The sequence below is a fragment of the Podarcis gaigeae genome, assembly GCF_964106915.1.
Source record: "Podarcis gaigeae genome assembly, chromosome: 2".
Classification (NCBI taxonomy): domain Eukaryota; kingdom Metazoa; phylum Chordata; class Lepidosauria; order Squamata; family Lacertidae; genus Podarcis; species Podarcis gaigeae.
The window spans coordinates 102,005,986-102,022,139 of NC_139679.1; the positions used below are offsets into that span (position 1 = coordinate 102,005,986).

At 44.9% G+C, this 16,154-nt stretch overlaps 2 protein-coding genes across 3 annotated transcripts in view; one reads left to right on the forward strand and one right to left on the reverse strand.

The window, feature by feature from the left end:
* The window catches only part of PRICKLE2 (prickle planar cell polarity protein 2), a 246,066-nt gene extending 239,497 nt beyond the window's left edge, over positions 1-6,569 (forward strand). For both annotated transcript variants that reach the window (XM_083723501.1, XM_083723502.1), the window contains one exon: positions 3,837-6,569. In XM_083723501.1, coding sequence (XP_083579627.1) covers positions 3,837-4,705 — 869 coding nt within the window. In that variant the 3' untranslated portion in view covers positions 4,706-6,569. The remainder of the gene's footprint in view (positions 1-3,836) is intronic.
* Positions 1-16,154, reverse strand: part of LOC310837919 (uncharacterized protein C3orf49) — a 405,030-nt gene that overhangs the window by 225,151 nt on the left and 163,725 nt on the right. The gene's annotated exons all lie outside the window — the stretch shown is intronic.

The window sequence follows — 16,154 nt, forward strand, 5'->3', positions numbered from 1 at the left end:
TTGCCACTATAGTACTATTTTTCACCACCAACATTTTGTGTGTGGTGGCAGCAGGACCTCCCTAATATCTTCTATGATATCAAAGAATCACAGCAAGCACCTACTGGGTTCCACAGCTTCGGAAACAAGAAGTTAAAAGGTTGTCCCCAACTCTTCCTTCCTTCTTCCCTTGCCACAAAGCAATTCCTCCAAGACCTGTAGGATGAATTTCCATTCCACAAGGGCTATAGGTTGAGAAATGGAAGCCGGAAAATGTGGAATGAAGCCAAGGTCACCCACTGGCTACACAAGTGAACAGAGGTTTGATCTCACATCTTTCAGATGGCAGCCCGTTAGGTATTTAATAGGCCAGACCTGTGATTACTGTGTGTTGGCATGGCGTTTTCACGTTTATCGCCACAAGTACTGCACAAACATTGCTAGAGTGGATCTTGCCTTGTCCCTCGTGTGCCTGTGCACTACTGCCCTCTGCTGGACAGGAACAAAACTGCTCCTCTTCGTATCACACAGACGTTGCACAAAAGGCCTCTTTTCAACTTCCAGTTTCCATGGTGAAAAATCCAAATATGGTATGGACTTGTACTTGTGCCTGTTCTTAGGTCAGGTACGCATTATGGCAAGAATTTTGCAGTGGATCTTCATGCTCCAAATGACTTGCAATTAGTTGGGGGGGCATAAATCCTTCCTATGGTACAAATATAGAACAAGTATATAAAGGTCAAGCCTTTTGCTGTAAAATGAACAGAAAGCTAAATACCGCCCAAAATATTGGGATCTAAGGCTGATTTAGTCAATATCTCCAGTAACTCCAGATGTGCTGATATTACCATTCTCAAATCCCTCACACAGTCATACATGCAGTAACCTTTCAAAGCCATTCATTCAGACTTTGCTGCTGTAGCCAAGAACAAGTTTCATCACAGTGGTTGAAAGGAAGGGGGGGGGAGGGACTAGCAATTCAGAGGCTTTTGAAACCTATTCTTTCTTCTTAAGCAGATTTTCAAGCTTGTCTTCCAAAGCACGAGAGCTGCAAACCATAAAAAGGTTGAAAGAGAGAATCTGACAAACTTGACCAAACTGTGGACTTGCAGAAAATATACTGGAGACTGAGTGCATCACATGGACCATATGACACACCCACACACCTGTTCTAGAAGCTTCCTATTTCTGTTTTCCATCATGAGTCACCAGAAAGCTCTGATTGCTTTTATAAAGTGAACCCTGCACACTTAAAATGGAATAGATGGTTTAAATTTCCGACAGGATCCGGTATTTTTAATCCTTAAGATGAATTTTGCAGATATAGCAAAAGCAACAGGCAAACTAATGGCTATTGCTACTTGAATCTTCTTCACAGTAAGGAAATATATTATTTCCTTTTGAAAATCACTTATTTCTTCTCACATCACATCTGACCAGAAGGTTACATATGTATCTACGTGAGGTAAAACCTGAGGAAATATTATCACTCCCATTCACCAATCTTTACATTTGCATGTGAAAATTCTCACGCTGCTTTCTGAAATTTTCAATTTGTGCACGGATATTCAAAGAACATCATCAAAATTTGTATACTGCCTTTCAGCTGAAGATCCCAGGGTGGTTCACAACAGAAAAATGCAGGATGAGAATACAAAATACATAAGAAAATAAAACCAATACCCCCCCCCCCAGTCACATTTTAAAAGCCATAGAATGTCAATCAGCCAAAGGCCTGATTATAGAGAAATGTTTTCGCCTGGTGCCTAAAGATATGTAATGAAGGCACCAGGTAAGCCTTCCTGTGGAGAGCATTCCACAAACAGGGGGCCATCGCAGAAAAGGCTTGTTCTCATGTTGTTGCCTTCCCAACTTCTCATGAAGGAGGAGCGCAAAGACGGGCCTCAGATGATGATTGCAGGGTCCAAGTTGGTTCCTATGGGGAGAGGCAGCCCTTGAGGTATTGCAGTCCTGAGCCGTTTAAGGCTTTACAGGTCAAAACCAGCACTTTGAATTGGGCCCAGAAACTAATTGGCAGTGCAGTCAGGCCAGGATCAGTGTAATATGCTTAAACTGTCTTGCTCCGTTGAGCAACCTGACCACCGAATTTTGCACTAGCTGAAGTTTCCGAACCCTCTTCAGGGGCTGCCCAATGTATAACACATTGCAATAATCTAACCTAGAGGTTATCAGAGCATAGGCAACAGAAGTTCAGCTATCCCTGTCCAGATAGGGGTGCATCTGGGCCACCAGCCAAAACTGATGGTAGACACCTCATGCTACTGAGGACACCTGAGCCTCAAGTGACAACAAAGGATTCAGGAGTACCCCTAAGCTACAAACCTGCTCCTTCAGAGGAAGTGTAACCCCATCAAGAGCAGGCAATCTCCCACCCATCTGGTCTAGGGAATTACCCACTAACACTGTCTTAGTCTTATCTTGATTGAGCTTCAGTATCTCGGCTCTCATCCAGTCCATTATCAAGGCAAGACACTGGTCCAGCACTTCCACTGCCTCACCTGCAGGTGTAAAAAAAATGTAGAGTTCTGTGTCATAAGCATATTGCTGATAACATACTCCAAAACTCCAGATAACCCCACTTAGCAGTTTCATGTAGATGTTTCGTGTAGTTATGTTTACATAAAAGTTAGGTATTTTAAGTTAAGAATTAATTTTCTAGTATGGTGGTAGATTTGGGCTTGTGGTAAGGCTAACTTGTCACGGCTCTTTCTGTTTGGATGATGCAAAATTCAACTGAGTGAATGAAGGAACAAATTATTTTCAGGAGCTTTCAATTACTCAGCTCTCAAGCAACTGTTGGGTGCATTCTGATGAATAAGGAGACATGTTGGTCATTTTTAGTATAATGTTGCTGTCCATTCCAAAAGTTTTTTATCTGTGGCATAGTTTTTTTGGAAGGAAGAATCTCATTCATATTTTGAATCTTCAGATTGCTGCAAAAAAATCATTTTGGTTTTAGCGTCTTCACGTATGGCCTGAATAATGTGTATTAGCTGGGGAGAAATGCGTGAAAATGCAGACAGAAAGCAATAGCAAATAAACATTTAGATACAGCCATGGTAAGAGCGGCCAATGAGTTGGAACAGAGAGTACCTAGAGGCTGCCATTGCTGACGGGTGTCTGAGGAGGAGGAGGGTTCCCTTTCCCTTTCCAGCAGCTGTCTAAGGCAGCAGTGGAATCAAGGGATTGGCACGAAGTGCAGACTACCGAAATACACCTCCTTTGATGGAGCTCAATGGGGACAGTCACCCAATAGCCCTTGACCCATCATACCAGTCCCTATCCTTTGTACTGTCTAAGTAATGAAAAACACTCAGTAATGTATTAGGTAAAGGTAAAGGTACCCCTGACCATTAGGTCCAGTCGTGACCGACTCTAGGGTTGTGGCGCTCATCTCGCTTTACTGGCCGAGGGAGCCAGTGTATAGCTTCCGGGTCATGTGGCCAGCATGACTAAGCTGCTTCTGGCGAACCAGAGCAGCTCACGGAAATGCCGTTTACATTCCTGTCAGAGCAGTACCTATTTATCTACTTGCACTTTGACGTGCTTTCAAACTGCTAGGTTGGCAGGAGCTGGGACTGAGCAACGGGAGCTCACCCCCTCGCAGGGATTCGAACCGCCGACCTTCTGATTGGCAAATCCTAGGCTCTGTGGTTTAACCCACAGCGCCACCCGTGTCCTCAGTAATGTATTACATACACACAATTACACTGCCTTTGTAGATATACAGCATCAGAGATCAAATAGCCATGTTTGCAGTCCAATACCATTGAAGAAATGAACAGAAACCACAGTCTTTAATTCTTTTTCTTTCCCCTCCCCCTTGTTTCCAAAAGGACTCTCTGCGGATGGTGGGGCCAAGCGGCAAGAGCATCTCTCTCGATTTTCCATGCCTGATCTAAGCAAAGATTCTGGAATGAATGTCTCAGAGAAGCTGAGCAACATGGGGACCCTGAATTCCTCTGTCCAGTTCAGGAGCGCCGAGTCTGTCCGGAGCCTACTTTCCGTTCAACAGTACCAAGATATGGAAGCCAACCTGCACGACCTCACTAACCCCATTGGGTACAGAGACACACCGTCCCGTGGAAGGATGCACCAGAGCTTTGACTATGATGGTGGGATGCCGGGGAACAAATTGGCTGGGCAGGAAGGTGCCCGGCATCCCCCCATGAGCGAGCGCACCCCAAGACGAACTAATCTCCGAGATGACGACCGGCGGTATCGCCCCCACAGGCCCCGGCGGTCCAGGCGCTCCCGCTCAGACAACGCCCTTCACCTCGCCAGCGAGCAGAGCTACAAGTTGAAAGAGAGGCCCTCTCTGAGAGCCAGGGAAGACTACGATCAGTTCTTGCAGCAGAGAAGTTGCCGAGAGACGGCAGAGCAGGGCGCACGGAGAAATCTGTACGGCCAGTGTCCAAGGACCGTATCGGACCTTGCTTTGCAGAACCACTTTAGCGAAAGGTGGGGACCCTACTTTGCTGAATACGACTGGTGCTCGACTTGCTCCTCCTCCTCCGAATCTGACAACGAAGGCTACTTCCTCGGGGAACCGATCCCGCAACCCAGCCGCCTCCAGTACGTCACTGGCGAAGAGCTCCTTCACAAATACGGCTCCTACAGCATGCCGAAGTCTTCCACGCTAGGTGGTCGAGGACAGTTACACAGCCGGAAAAGGCAAAAGAGCAAAAACTGCATCATAGCATAACCACGTTGCCCAAGCAGTGTTGGAGAATGTAACTACTTCATCAACTTGCACTGTTGTAGGTCTTAAAAGTGCTTTTCATTGTAACGGAAATACCTGGCGAGCTGGGAGCTGTAAGAAGGAGGTCATAGACAAGGGTCTATAAATAGTCATAATCGTTGGCATGGTGAATATGTTTTGCACATTTTATTTCGGGGATGGAGGGAGGGATAAAATTTATTTTAGCATGTAATCGTCACAAATTTACCTCCTTCCCACAAGTAGCTGCCACCCACTTAATACACAGTTCACCCTCATCTTTTAAGTTGCCATTGTTTTCTATAGCCAGCTTCTAGTTAATTTTCTCTCTCTTGATTTTCATTTTCACCACCTGCTTTTGGTCATTCTTCTGCCAGATTGTGTAAGTTATTTCCATTATTGTTCTGTAAATGCAAAGAAAATGAGAGTTTGGAGAAAAATATTTTTGTATTTTGTAATATCAGAGGAATTTCTGTATCTTAGGAGTCCCTGGGAAACTCATGCATATTCATCATGCTTTTCAGCTAGAGCTAAACAAACAGAGCTTTCTCTTTTGCCATCAGATTTTTTTTTCTGGATCAGCAAGGCTTTCCTTTCTGCACCTGCTCTAGAAGTAAAAGAGCCTCTTATAAATTCATTAGCTCTTGCGGAGGCCTACAGGGTTGCTTTTAAATAATAATAATAATAATAATAATCTACTAACACTTGCATTTTATGTTATTCTGTAAAACAAATACAGGCGTCTGTTACCGAAACGAAATAAAAAAAACAAACGTTGCTGTTTTTCCAACGACATTTAAGAAAAACCCGTAACCACCAAATGTTTGGAAAAAGAACCCAGGTCTAAGAAGGAAGTTTACATCTATTTGGAGAGGGCTGGAGTCGCTAAAAAAAAAATAATTCAGCTACTTTTGGGAGGATAGGCCAAAACAGTTGTAAATGGTTCAGTTGTGTGGTGTCAGCATGAACTTGTTTTGAGTATAGAATTGTTTTCTGGTGCTCTAGTTTCCTGGCATTTGTTAACTGCTGTTCATTACCAAGAGGTAACTTCAACACTGCCTTCTTCTGAAATTCATAATGAAACGAATACATCCTAATCATGTCAGACTTAAAGCCTACCCTTGGGAGATAAACACTTCAAACCCATTACGAAGGCAGTTTGAAGGGCCTATCCTCAGGGTAGAATGGAGTCCATTCTTTGGAAGTAGAACAAAGCAACAACAGCTTCAACATGGTAGTTATATACATAGGGCTCAAAGTGTACTGTGTGCTATGGTGGATGTGATTTTTTTCTCTGTATGCTTTAAACAATTGGGAGATTGACACCCAGATGTGTTCTATATTGTTTTCAGATGAGACAGCGGGAAAGAAGGAAATTCTTTTTTTCTTTTTTTCCCTTTTGGTTGTTGTACTTTTTACTACAGGGCTGTAAAACGGGTTTCAGTAGACCCCCCAGCTAAATAGGATCTTGCCAGCTTACAACACCTGCGGAGAACTGGGTGGCTCTGTTAAAACAAGAGTCAATGGGAATAGATGGCAAAACCCAAATTGGTGTGAGTGGAATGGGGCAGACAAACAAACAGACAGGTGTTGGATTCCTGACTCTCCAGTTGGACCTAAGAAATGGGGTCTTTGGGCCTGCTCCAGCTCCACTGTGGAACAGGCCTTGGATCGATGTACTTGTAACGCTGAGGGAACAGATGGCCTTGCCTATTAGAAAGCAGTGACTTGGAAGGAAATCTCAGATACGGATGTATCCATAGCACAGCTAAGAATCTTTTTGTTGTGCATCAGGAGAATGTGATAATTATGAATTTTTTTTCAAAAAAAAATAAAGAAAAAGAAACAAGGTGATGTATAAAAAGAAAGACTTTCTTGGCTTCGATGAATGAACATATTGGCCCAAACAGAAAATATATTGGTGTGTGTTTTTTACAGTAGATTCTATTCGCTGTCATCTCATTAGGGGGTATATATTTATTTCCTTTTGACTCATTTTATGCTCAGTGGAATAGAACCCACAGTGTCTGTTATCATTCTGATGTGCCCCATTGACATCTCACAAGAACACAGTTCCCAATGCATTTCAATGCAGCTTAAGCACACAAAGCTGTCCATGACATATAAGAGAGCAAGGGAACTTGTGTGGGCTGCAGGTTCACCTCATAACCCCTGGATCTTGGGAATGGCAGTACAGTCTGCAGTAATCATTTGACTTACACTCACAGATGGAAACATCCCATTTTGTCTATCACACGTTGTTAACTAGCCATGGTTTATACAAACTGCTACTTCCTGTGTTGCCTTTTCACTTTTTGGACAGAACCATGATGACCATGTTAACAACGTTAAATTGATTAGAAATGGTAGACATAAATGGGCAATTTAGAGGGGAGGGAAACCTAGATATGGTTTACTAAATGTATAAGCATGATTCATTTAGGCTGGGGTGGACCCTGTGGCCCTACAGACATTGGTGGACCCCAGATCTCATTTTCCCTGACCCTTGGTCATGCTGGCTGAGGCTGAAAGGGGTTGGCAGTCCAACGACACCTGAAGAACCACCCCTGATTTATGCCCTGGTCAAATTAATCAGTTCTTAGGTTTGTTTTAAGGTATTAGGGCATCAAGAAGTTGGCATATTACATATTAGGCCCAAAGCAACTAATGTGACTGAATCTCCTGGAAAGAAATGAGACTAGTACTACTACTATTAGCACTAAATTTTATTTATGAAATATTTTATATGAAAAATTCAGCCTGCATTGAACCATACTTCAAGTACATATCCTAACTATATTTTATTCATTTGTTATTTAAATGACCATTTTATTAATAAGATCTTTAAAAATGCAGTTTATCAAAGTGTGACTCAATCAAACATGATTCGAGGATTGCTGTCTATAAAGCTGCAATTCTCTGCCTGCCTACCTGGGAGCAAACCCGTTTAACTCAACAAGACTTGCTTCTGAGTAAACATGCATAGCATTAGGCTGTAAATCCCTTAGATGTCTTTAAAGTGCTGTTTTCAGATAAAGGAATGGTTTGTATTTTGGAAGGAGTTGCATATGCATAATACCTTTATCGGTAGTCCATAATTGCCAATAATTACATATAATTACTTCTTGAAATTACATACAGATTGTTAATTGGGGACAGATCGTTAACTGGTGTTAATCAGCATATTCCAGAGAGGTGTAGAGATTCATGGTGATGCATCATGGAGAGGAAAAACACACATGTGCTGAATTTGACAACCATCACTCTCTGATGCACTGGTGAAACCCCCCAAATACCAAATGTAAGCCTGTGATTCCACCCTTAACTTCATAAAAGTTTCTATAGCAATTTTAGAGGTTAACGGTGTCAGTCAAAGAAAGAAGGAAGCAGCCAAGAGTTGGCAACATGTTGAATCCTTTATCTATCCGAAGAACAGATTAAGATGTGTGAGTTGGCAAATCAAAACAATTTACTAATGCCATGGGTAGCTCAACACCAGATACTATTGTGTGGACAAAGGCTACATATACCAGCAGTCTTAATATTCTGTGAAGCTAGGCTAAGCCAACAGCTCAATTCTGCACATTCCTCTTGAGAAGTAAGTCTTACTGAGTTTCAACAGGAACTACTACCAGATAAGCATATAGTGCAGCCTACCGAACACAGTAAGACTTCCAAGCAATGATGCCATGGTTGGCCAACAAGATGTATAATGCTGCTTATATGAAGCCCAAACAGGCTGGCTGGACAAGTGATTCAGAAGGCCAGGGCAGCTACCTTTGACAGGGCAAGTCAGTCCCTGAGTGTGGGCCAGTTGTGGGCCATTATTATCAAGTCACCTTATCAGAAAACCACCTAAACAAGTGTTTGTCTCTCTCTGTGCGTATACTGTACACACACACACACACACACACACACATATTAATCCTGCACACATTATCCATCTACACATACCATCTTTCCTGCTCCTATTAGGTGCAATTGGCTGTTGCCCTGAGATCAAGTCCACATAAGTCCATTGATTAAAAGCATGGGGAAGACAATGTGAATGGAAGAAGAAGCCTTTACGCCATCCTTGTAGCTGGCTGCTCCCCTGGGACTTAAGTGGATCTTTGCCTGGAGGATGAAGCCGACCATAGAAAGGTCTAATGAATTCCTCCAGGCTTATGATAAATACTACAGGTGAATCACTGGTGTTAATGAATTGGATCCCAAACAACAGGAAGCTAAAGCAAACCACACCCACATTTTGGGTCCATCTGTACTCTACAGACAAAACTGAGGGTTGGCTCCTGTTAGAAAGTGTCCGCGATCAAAGCAAGACGAAAGCAGGGACACCTGGACATGCTTTTATTGCAGGAAGCCCCATCAATGGAAAGGGTTCGCAGAAAAAGAATCCTAAGGCAGCAGGGGCTTGGAGAGAGCAATTTAGTGCACTGGGGTCATCAAAATGCGGGGAGTTGCGATAATCACAGCTAAGAAAATGACTGTATGTCGTAACGGAAGAAAGTCCCTTGGTGGCAGGCAGGTATTATAATAGGCAGTTTGTAAGGAGAGCTGATAAGGGATGTGGGTGGGGCTGTGGGTTAAACCACAGAGCCTAGGGCTTGCCAATCAGAAGTCCAGTGGTTCGAATCCCTGCGAAGGAGTGAGCTCCCGTTGCTCAGTCCAGCTCCTGCCAACCTAGCAGTTCAAAAGCACGTCAAAGTGCAAGTAGATAAATCGGTACCACTCCGGCGGGAAGGTAAACGGCGTTTCCGTGCGCTGCTCTGATTCGCCAGAAGTAACTTAGTCATACTGGCCACATGACCCGGAAACTGTACGCCGGCTCCCTCGGCCAATAAAGCGAGATGAGTGCCGCAACCCCAGAGTCGGTCACGACTGGGCCTAATGGTCAGGGGTCCCTTTACCTTTAAGGAGAGCCGATAACAGTAGCTTTTGTTTGCTTGCCCAGTGAGGCTCTATGTTATTTTCTCAGGGAAACGCTTAACAAGGTAGAGAACTTCAAACAAGGGGTGGTAATCCCTGGAAGTGGAGACTTAAATGATGCAAAGGACACTAACATGGGCACGAGAATAAAATAAGTAATAAATGTTGGGAATGTAAAAAAAGAAGAAGGATCTTTTCATCACATGTGATGGGAATGTAAGAAAGTGAAAAGCTTCTGGGAAATGATATACAATGAGATGAAAAAGATGTTGAAATATACATTTATGGGGAAAACCAGAAGCATTTTTGCTTGGCATTGTAGGGGAGGATATTAACAGACAGGATAGTAAATGGTTTTTATATAACGAGGGGTGGGATAGTCCAGGCACAGGTTCCTGCTTAAATAGCCAAAGTTATTGCAGATCGTGGTCTTGTTAACAGAGAATAAGAATGGTAGAGTTGGAAAAGACCCAAGGGCCATCTTGTCCTACTATGCAGGAATTCAGGTAAGGCTCCCATGACAGATGGCCACCCAACCTCTGCTTTAAAACCTCCAAGGAAGAAGAGTCCACAACCTCCCATGGAAGACCATTCCACTGTCAAACAGGTCTTAGTGAGGGTGCATACACCTGGGTGTTTGAGAATGGTTTAGTTGAGATTCCTGGATTGCAGAGGATTGGGCTAGATGACCCTCAAGGGGTTCTTTCTAACTCAATGATGCTATGATTATATGATCAGCGGAACTTAATCTCTGCCAGGCAAGTCCGTTAACTGACAGGCTTGCTCTTAAGATCCTATTCGTCTTAAAGATGCAGTAACATAGATCAGCATGGTGGTGTGCCCGCAAAGCGGGCTGCAGAATAGGAACGATGAAATGTGGGGTGGTCTGTGTGCAACAGAGATTCCGTGTTCCATAAAGAGAGGAGCAGAAAGAGAGATGCAACTCCTTAACGTTAGTTGTTGCTCCACCGTGGAGTCTCGGGACAGAGTGACGGCCATCTGTGAAGTCGTCAGAAGAAAGCTGTGTGTGGCACCAAACCCAAAGGCTCTTTCCTCCTCGTCTGTTTCCATTTTGAGGGCCTCGGAGCAACATCTGCAAGAAATCAAGTGCAGGATCCCATGCTGCAGCAATATGCCAAATTCCAGCGTGCAAGTCGGGCCCTGCTCTTAGCCGTTTTGTGTGTGAGCCTCTCTTAAAGTTCTCCTTGAAAACTGGGCTGTGTCAAAATGCACATAACCCTGTTTGGATCATCTGAGCTGCATCTGTATCTTTTTAGCAGTATATATACATACACACATATACACATATATATATACATACACACACATATATATATATAAATGCAATTTCCAGCCCTTCCAAGGATTGGAGCAATGAGCACTTTTGGTTGGGGAGAAGAAAGCTGCCTCAATGAGTTGTGCAAAATCTTGGCTGCTGGCTGCCAGCATCGACGAATCAACTAACAGTTGCTCTGCATGAAAATGGCAAGATCTGAATTCAAATGGAAATAGGTGGAGTGGACCTGTACTTAAAGGCAATCTGCAAGAGCTCTTCTATTGGTTCGTGTGATCTGGAGATGAACCCTTGAATTCCACCGGGGATAAAACACAGTATCTAAGAGCATAAGTACATAAGAAGAGCCTCTTGGATCAGCCCATCTAGTCTGGCATCCTGCTCTCACCATGGCCAACCAAATGTTTATTGGAAGCTCGAAAACAGGACCTGAGCCCCATAACATTCTCCTTACATGGAGGTCCCAGCAGCTGGCATTCCTGTACCTCCACTGCCTCCTGCTTGAAAACACAGGAGACGCGAGCGCTCTTGCGCTCAGCTCCTGCTTGCAGTATATTCCCAGAGGCATCTGGTTGGCTAGATGGGTCATTGGTCTGATCCAGCAGGCTTTTCTTATGTTCAGTAACAGATTCCTAAAAATAGAGGCCGTTCCTGGTAAACTGGAACAGTCGGAACATATGGCTAAGCCTTATCTGCAGTTCCTCTTCCCAAAATTGGGGAGTGATTGCTATAAAAGAACAGACACATCAAAAGCAGAATAAGAGCCCCACCACTTTCAGTTGGAAATATGTCAAGGCCTGTTTGTCTAGTGTCCACTTTATTCCTTCCAACATGCCGCCCCTCCCCCTTGTTTGGGTATTTCCCCACATTCGCAGAAGAGGTAAAAGGTAAAGGACCCCTGGTCCAGTCAAAGGCAACTATGGAGTTGCAGCGCTCATCTCACTTTCAGGCAGGGAGCCAGCGTTTGTCCACAGACAACTTTCTGGATCATGTGGGCAGCATGGCACAGCAGGACACCTTGACGAGTGCCAGAGTGCACAGAAACGCCGTTTACCTTCCCACCGCAGTGGTACCTATTTATCTACATGCATAGGTGTGCTTTCGAATTTCTAGGTTGGCAGGATCTGGGACAGAGCAATGGGAACTCACCCCGTCAAGCAGATTTGAACCACCGATCTTCAGATCGGTAAGCACCAGAGGCTCGGTGGTTTAGACCACAGCGCCACCCGCTGTGTGAGTCAAAAGCTCACAGGTGTTAAGGCGGGATCATTTCCATGACCCACCCAAAATATTCAGTTCTGCAGCATTGCAGATTGTGAGCGACGCTTTACGTTGACATTGTGGTGGAAACACCAGCATGCTCACACCCGGGTCCCAGCTGAATTCAGAACCTTTTGGTCACTGCATTCCTAACCTTCATAGCAAAGGTGAAAGAGACTCTTAATCTAAGGGCTGTGGGTTTGATGCCACATGTTCGGCGAACAGATTCCTGCATTGCAGGGGCTTGGACTAGATGACCCTCGTGATCCCTTCCAATTCTGCAATTCTGTGATTCAAAGAAGGAAACCCGGTAACTCTAACACATATGCCTTGAACAAGATAACACATATGCTCCAGAGAAGCGGACACGGAGCAATGGATCCAAACTACAAGAAAGAAGATTCCACCTAAACATTAGGAAGAACTTCCTGACAGTAAGAGCTGTTCAACAGTGGAATTTGCTGCCAAGGAGTGTGGTGGAGTCTCCTTCTTTGGAGGTCTTTAAGCAGAGGCTTGACAACCATATGTCAGGAGTGCTCTGATGGTGTTTCCTGCTTGGCAGGGGGTTGGACTCGATGGCCCTTGTGGTCTCTTCCAACTCTATGATTCTATGATTCTTGGACGCAAGCAACATACAAGCGAGTTGACAACACAGGTACTAAAGAGAGCAGCAAAGAGTTAAAATGTATTGTTTGCCCCCCCCCCCCCGAGGCATTTGCTATCAGGTACGTGAGGGAACTGTTAACGCTTCCTGCTCATCTATGATTAACTGCTTCTGACACAATGGATGGAAGGAGCTACACCAGCCGGCTGTGTTCTGCTTTGTAGCCATCTGGCCCCGCTTGCTGCATCCCTCTTTCCCCACAGGCCACGCTCTGGACGACCTGCGTAAGGGCAGATGTGTGCCTTCGAAAGGTATTTCCCTCAGAGCGTTTCTCATCGTAGGAAATCATGACCTTAATCTCCTCCTCCTTATTCCCTTAAAAGGTGGCTGGGCCGAAGGTGAGACGCAATAGCGACACAGCTAATTTCGTGTGTTGGAAGAGTAAGAGAGCATCTCTCTTGAGGAACGCTCTCAAGGGTGTTTTCAGGCGTTGGGGCCTGAGACCAAATAACAACATATGGATGCAACAAACACACTTGCAAGCATTATTGTTATACAGACTGTGGCACAAGCTTGTCGGGGAATGGGTGCCATCTTCTGCTCCAGGACCAGGGTGCCCTCACTTGCACCCACTGCCTGTTTATTCGATTTATAACCCCCCGCATTTCCTCTCAGGAGCGCATGCTCACATACCCTGCTCTCCCTTCTCCTCATTTATCTTCACAGAAACCCTGTGAGGTAGGTTAGGCTGAGAGACTGTGACTGGCCCAAGATCACCCACAAAGCTTTAGGCTGAGTGGGGATTTGAACCCTCATCTCCCAGGTCATAGCAGAGCACTCTAACCACTGCACCACATTGACTCTCATTATGCATTCATTATGTGAAGTGCCTCTAATTATTTGATTTGCCAGCTAAAGTCCACCACCTCTCTGTCACCCCCTCCCTTCTCTCCACAAGATGCTTTTGACACCTATGGCCTTGGAGTTAGCTAATGTGGCCTTACTTTTCTCCTCACATAATGGTCTCTCTCTCTCTCTCTCTCTCTCTCTCTCTCTCTCTGTGTGTGTGTGTGTGTGTGAGAGAGAGAGAGAGAGAGAGAGAGAGAGATATTATCGATCAGGTTATTTTTTCCTTACCCTGCAATACCCATCTTTGGGTAGACACAATTTGGGTGATGACAAAGGACTTTCTCCTCTTCTTCCAATGCAAATATGCTCCAGTGATTCCAAACTACATTAGTAATTCAGAACCAGATGTATCTGCCCATCTAAATTGTCCTGGAGTGATAAAAATCAACCTGGAGTGATCTTGAGTTCACTTTGTGTGCCGCAAAAGCACTGGGGGTATGACTTGCCATTGGTAATGAAGGGGGGCTGCTGCTTTTTCTCCTTTCTCTTCCTCCGGCTCCCTCAGTTTTGATTTCCCCATCATGTGTGCCGGAGAGGGGGTGACGAAGAACAAGGTAGCCAGTGTGCTGCTGGAACAAGGTCTGGACTTGTGTTCGCAGCTGGGGAGATTTAATGAGGCTGCATGCTGGCCAGCTTCCTTATTGACAGGGCTGTCTGAGCTTGGACGGTCAAGGTGATGAGTTGCCTGGCAGCCAGCGTCTTGGGCACCCAAGTGGCTCTGGCTATTCAGAAGTAGCTAGCCAGTGGCATTGAAGCAAGGCTTGGCTCGATGCTTCACTGTTTCCATCAGAGCGGCATAACAGCTGAGGCCCAGCCCTGCTAAGCAAGTACGGCATGAGAAGCTTTTTCTGTGAAGACTCACAATCCATACAGACACCAGCTTCCTCCTCCTTCGTCTCATCCCTATGATTCTTGGTTGTAACCCTGAGGTGTGGTCAGGCTAATGGAACAAGCAGAACAGCACACCATCCAACACTTGGAAGCCAAAATCTGGGACACCGTCTTCCCAGACACCATCCTCCCATTCCTTATTGCAGAAGCATGATGGGTTGCCATGATCTCACATGATTTCGGGCCTCAATTCCCCCCCTCAAAAAAGTGCTTTGGGGGGCACAAGATTATGGCCCTGAAACAAGTGGGTTTTTTTCCAGGGGGTGGAATCGCAACATGAAATTACGAACCAAATGGCTGCCATGCTTTCCCTCAAAAGAATGGATTGTCCCTCTTTTTCAAGACACTTGTGGGGTATGGAACAGGCCATGGTTGAGCTCTCAAAGGAGAGGCATTTTGGAACAGGGCTCAGCTTCTATCCACCTCCTCTGTGTGTGTGAGAGAGGGGGGGGAGCGGGAAGGAAGGAAGGAAGGAAGGAAGGAAGGAAGGAAGGAAGGAAGGAAGGAAGGAAGGAAGGAAGGAAGGTGAATAGCCAATCTTGCCTTGTGCTAGGCTGAGAAGAAGCACAGAGGCTTGACTTGCTCTCTGTGCTGAATCCAAAGCTATGACTTTGGGAACACACCTAGAAACCTAATGGGGGAACAAGCTCTATTAGAAAGTTGCAAGCCCTTCCCTCTTATCCTCAGGTGGTATATACAGTGGTACCTCGGGTTACATATGCTTCAGGTTACATACGCTTCAGGTTACAGACTCCGCTAACCCAGAAATAGTGCTTCAGGTTAAGAACTTTGCTTCAGGATGAGAACAGAAATCGTGCGGCGGCGGCGCAGCGGCAGCAGGAGGCCCCATTAGCTAAAGTGGTGCTTCAGGTTAAGAACAGTTTCAGGTTAAGTACGGACCTCCGGAATGAATTAAGTACTTAACCTGAGGTACCACTGTATGTATAAATAAAACCAATACAGTACAAAGACAACATCATCTCCAGTTTCCTTTCCCAGTAAACCAAACTTGAGATATGCACGGGAATCTCTCTCCGCCTGGAGTTTGGGGTGCATGTAACTTTTTAAAAAAATACTAAATAAATATTAGTTCAGAACCAGTCTGTGAAATGTTTAGGCTTCTCATATTCTGGAGGTTATTGTGGTAAAAATGGCTGCTTTGTCAATGGGCAACCTAAGTGGCGGGGGGAAATAGTTTCTTGGAGACAAGCATTAGAAGAATGTAAAAGAAAATAAGGGGGCTGGTGGCAGTTTGGTTAAATACATAGCAACTCATCATTATTCAGAACTCATACACCATCATGAAGTGAAATAAACATAGAGGCTAATTTCCCATTTCACTAATGGCTTTCCTGCCCAAATCACCCTAGGTCAAGTGGCCGGCTGGTGGCATATTCGACAGATGAGGAGACATTATCACATGTGCAGCTGTGTGCGCAAGGCCAAGCGACAAGGCCATCCTGCCTCTCTTGTCCCATGAGCCCTCAGGCCTTCTACTGCAGGGCTGACACAGCATCTGTCAGATTAAAAATAGAATAGAAGGCCTA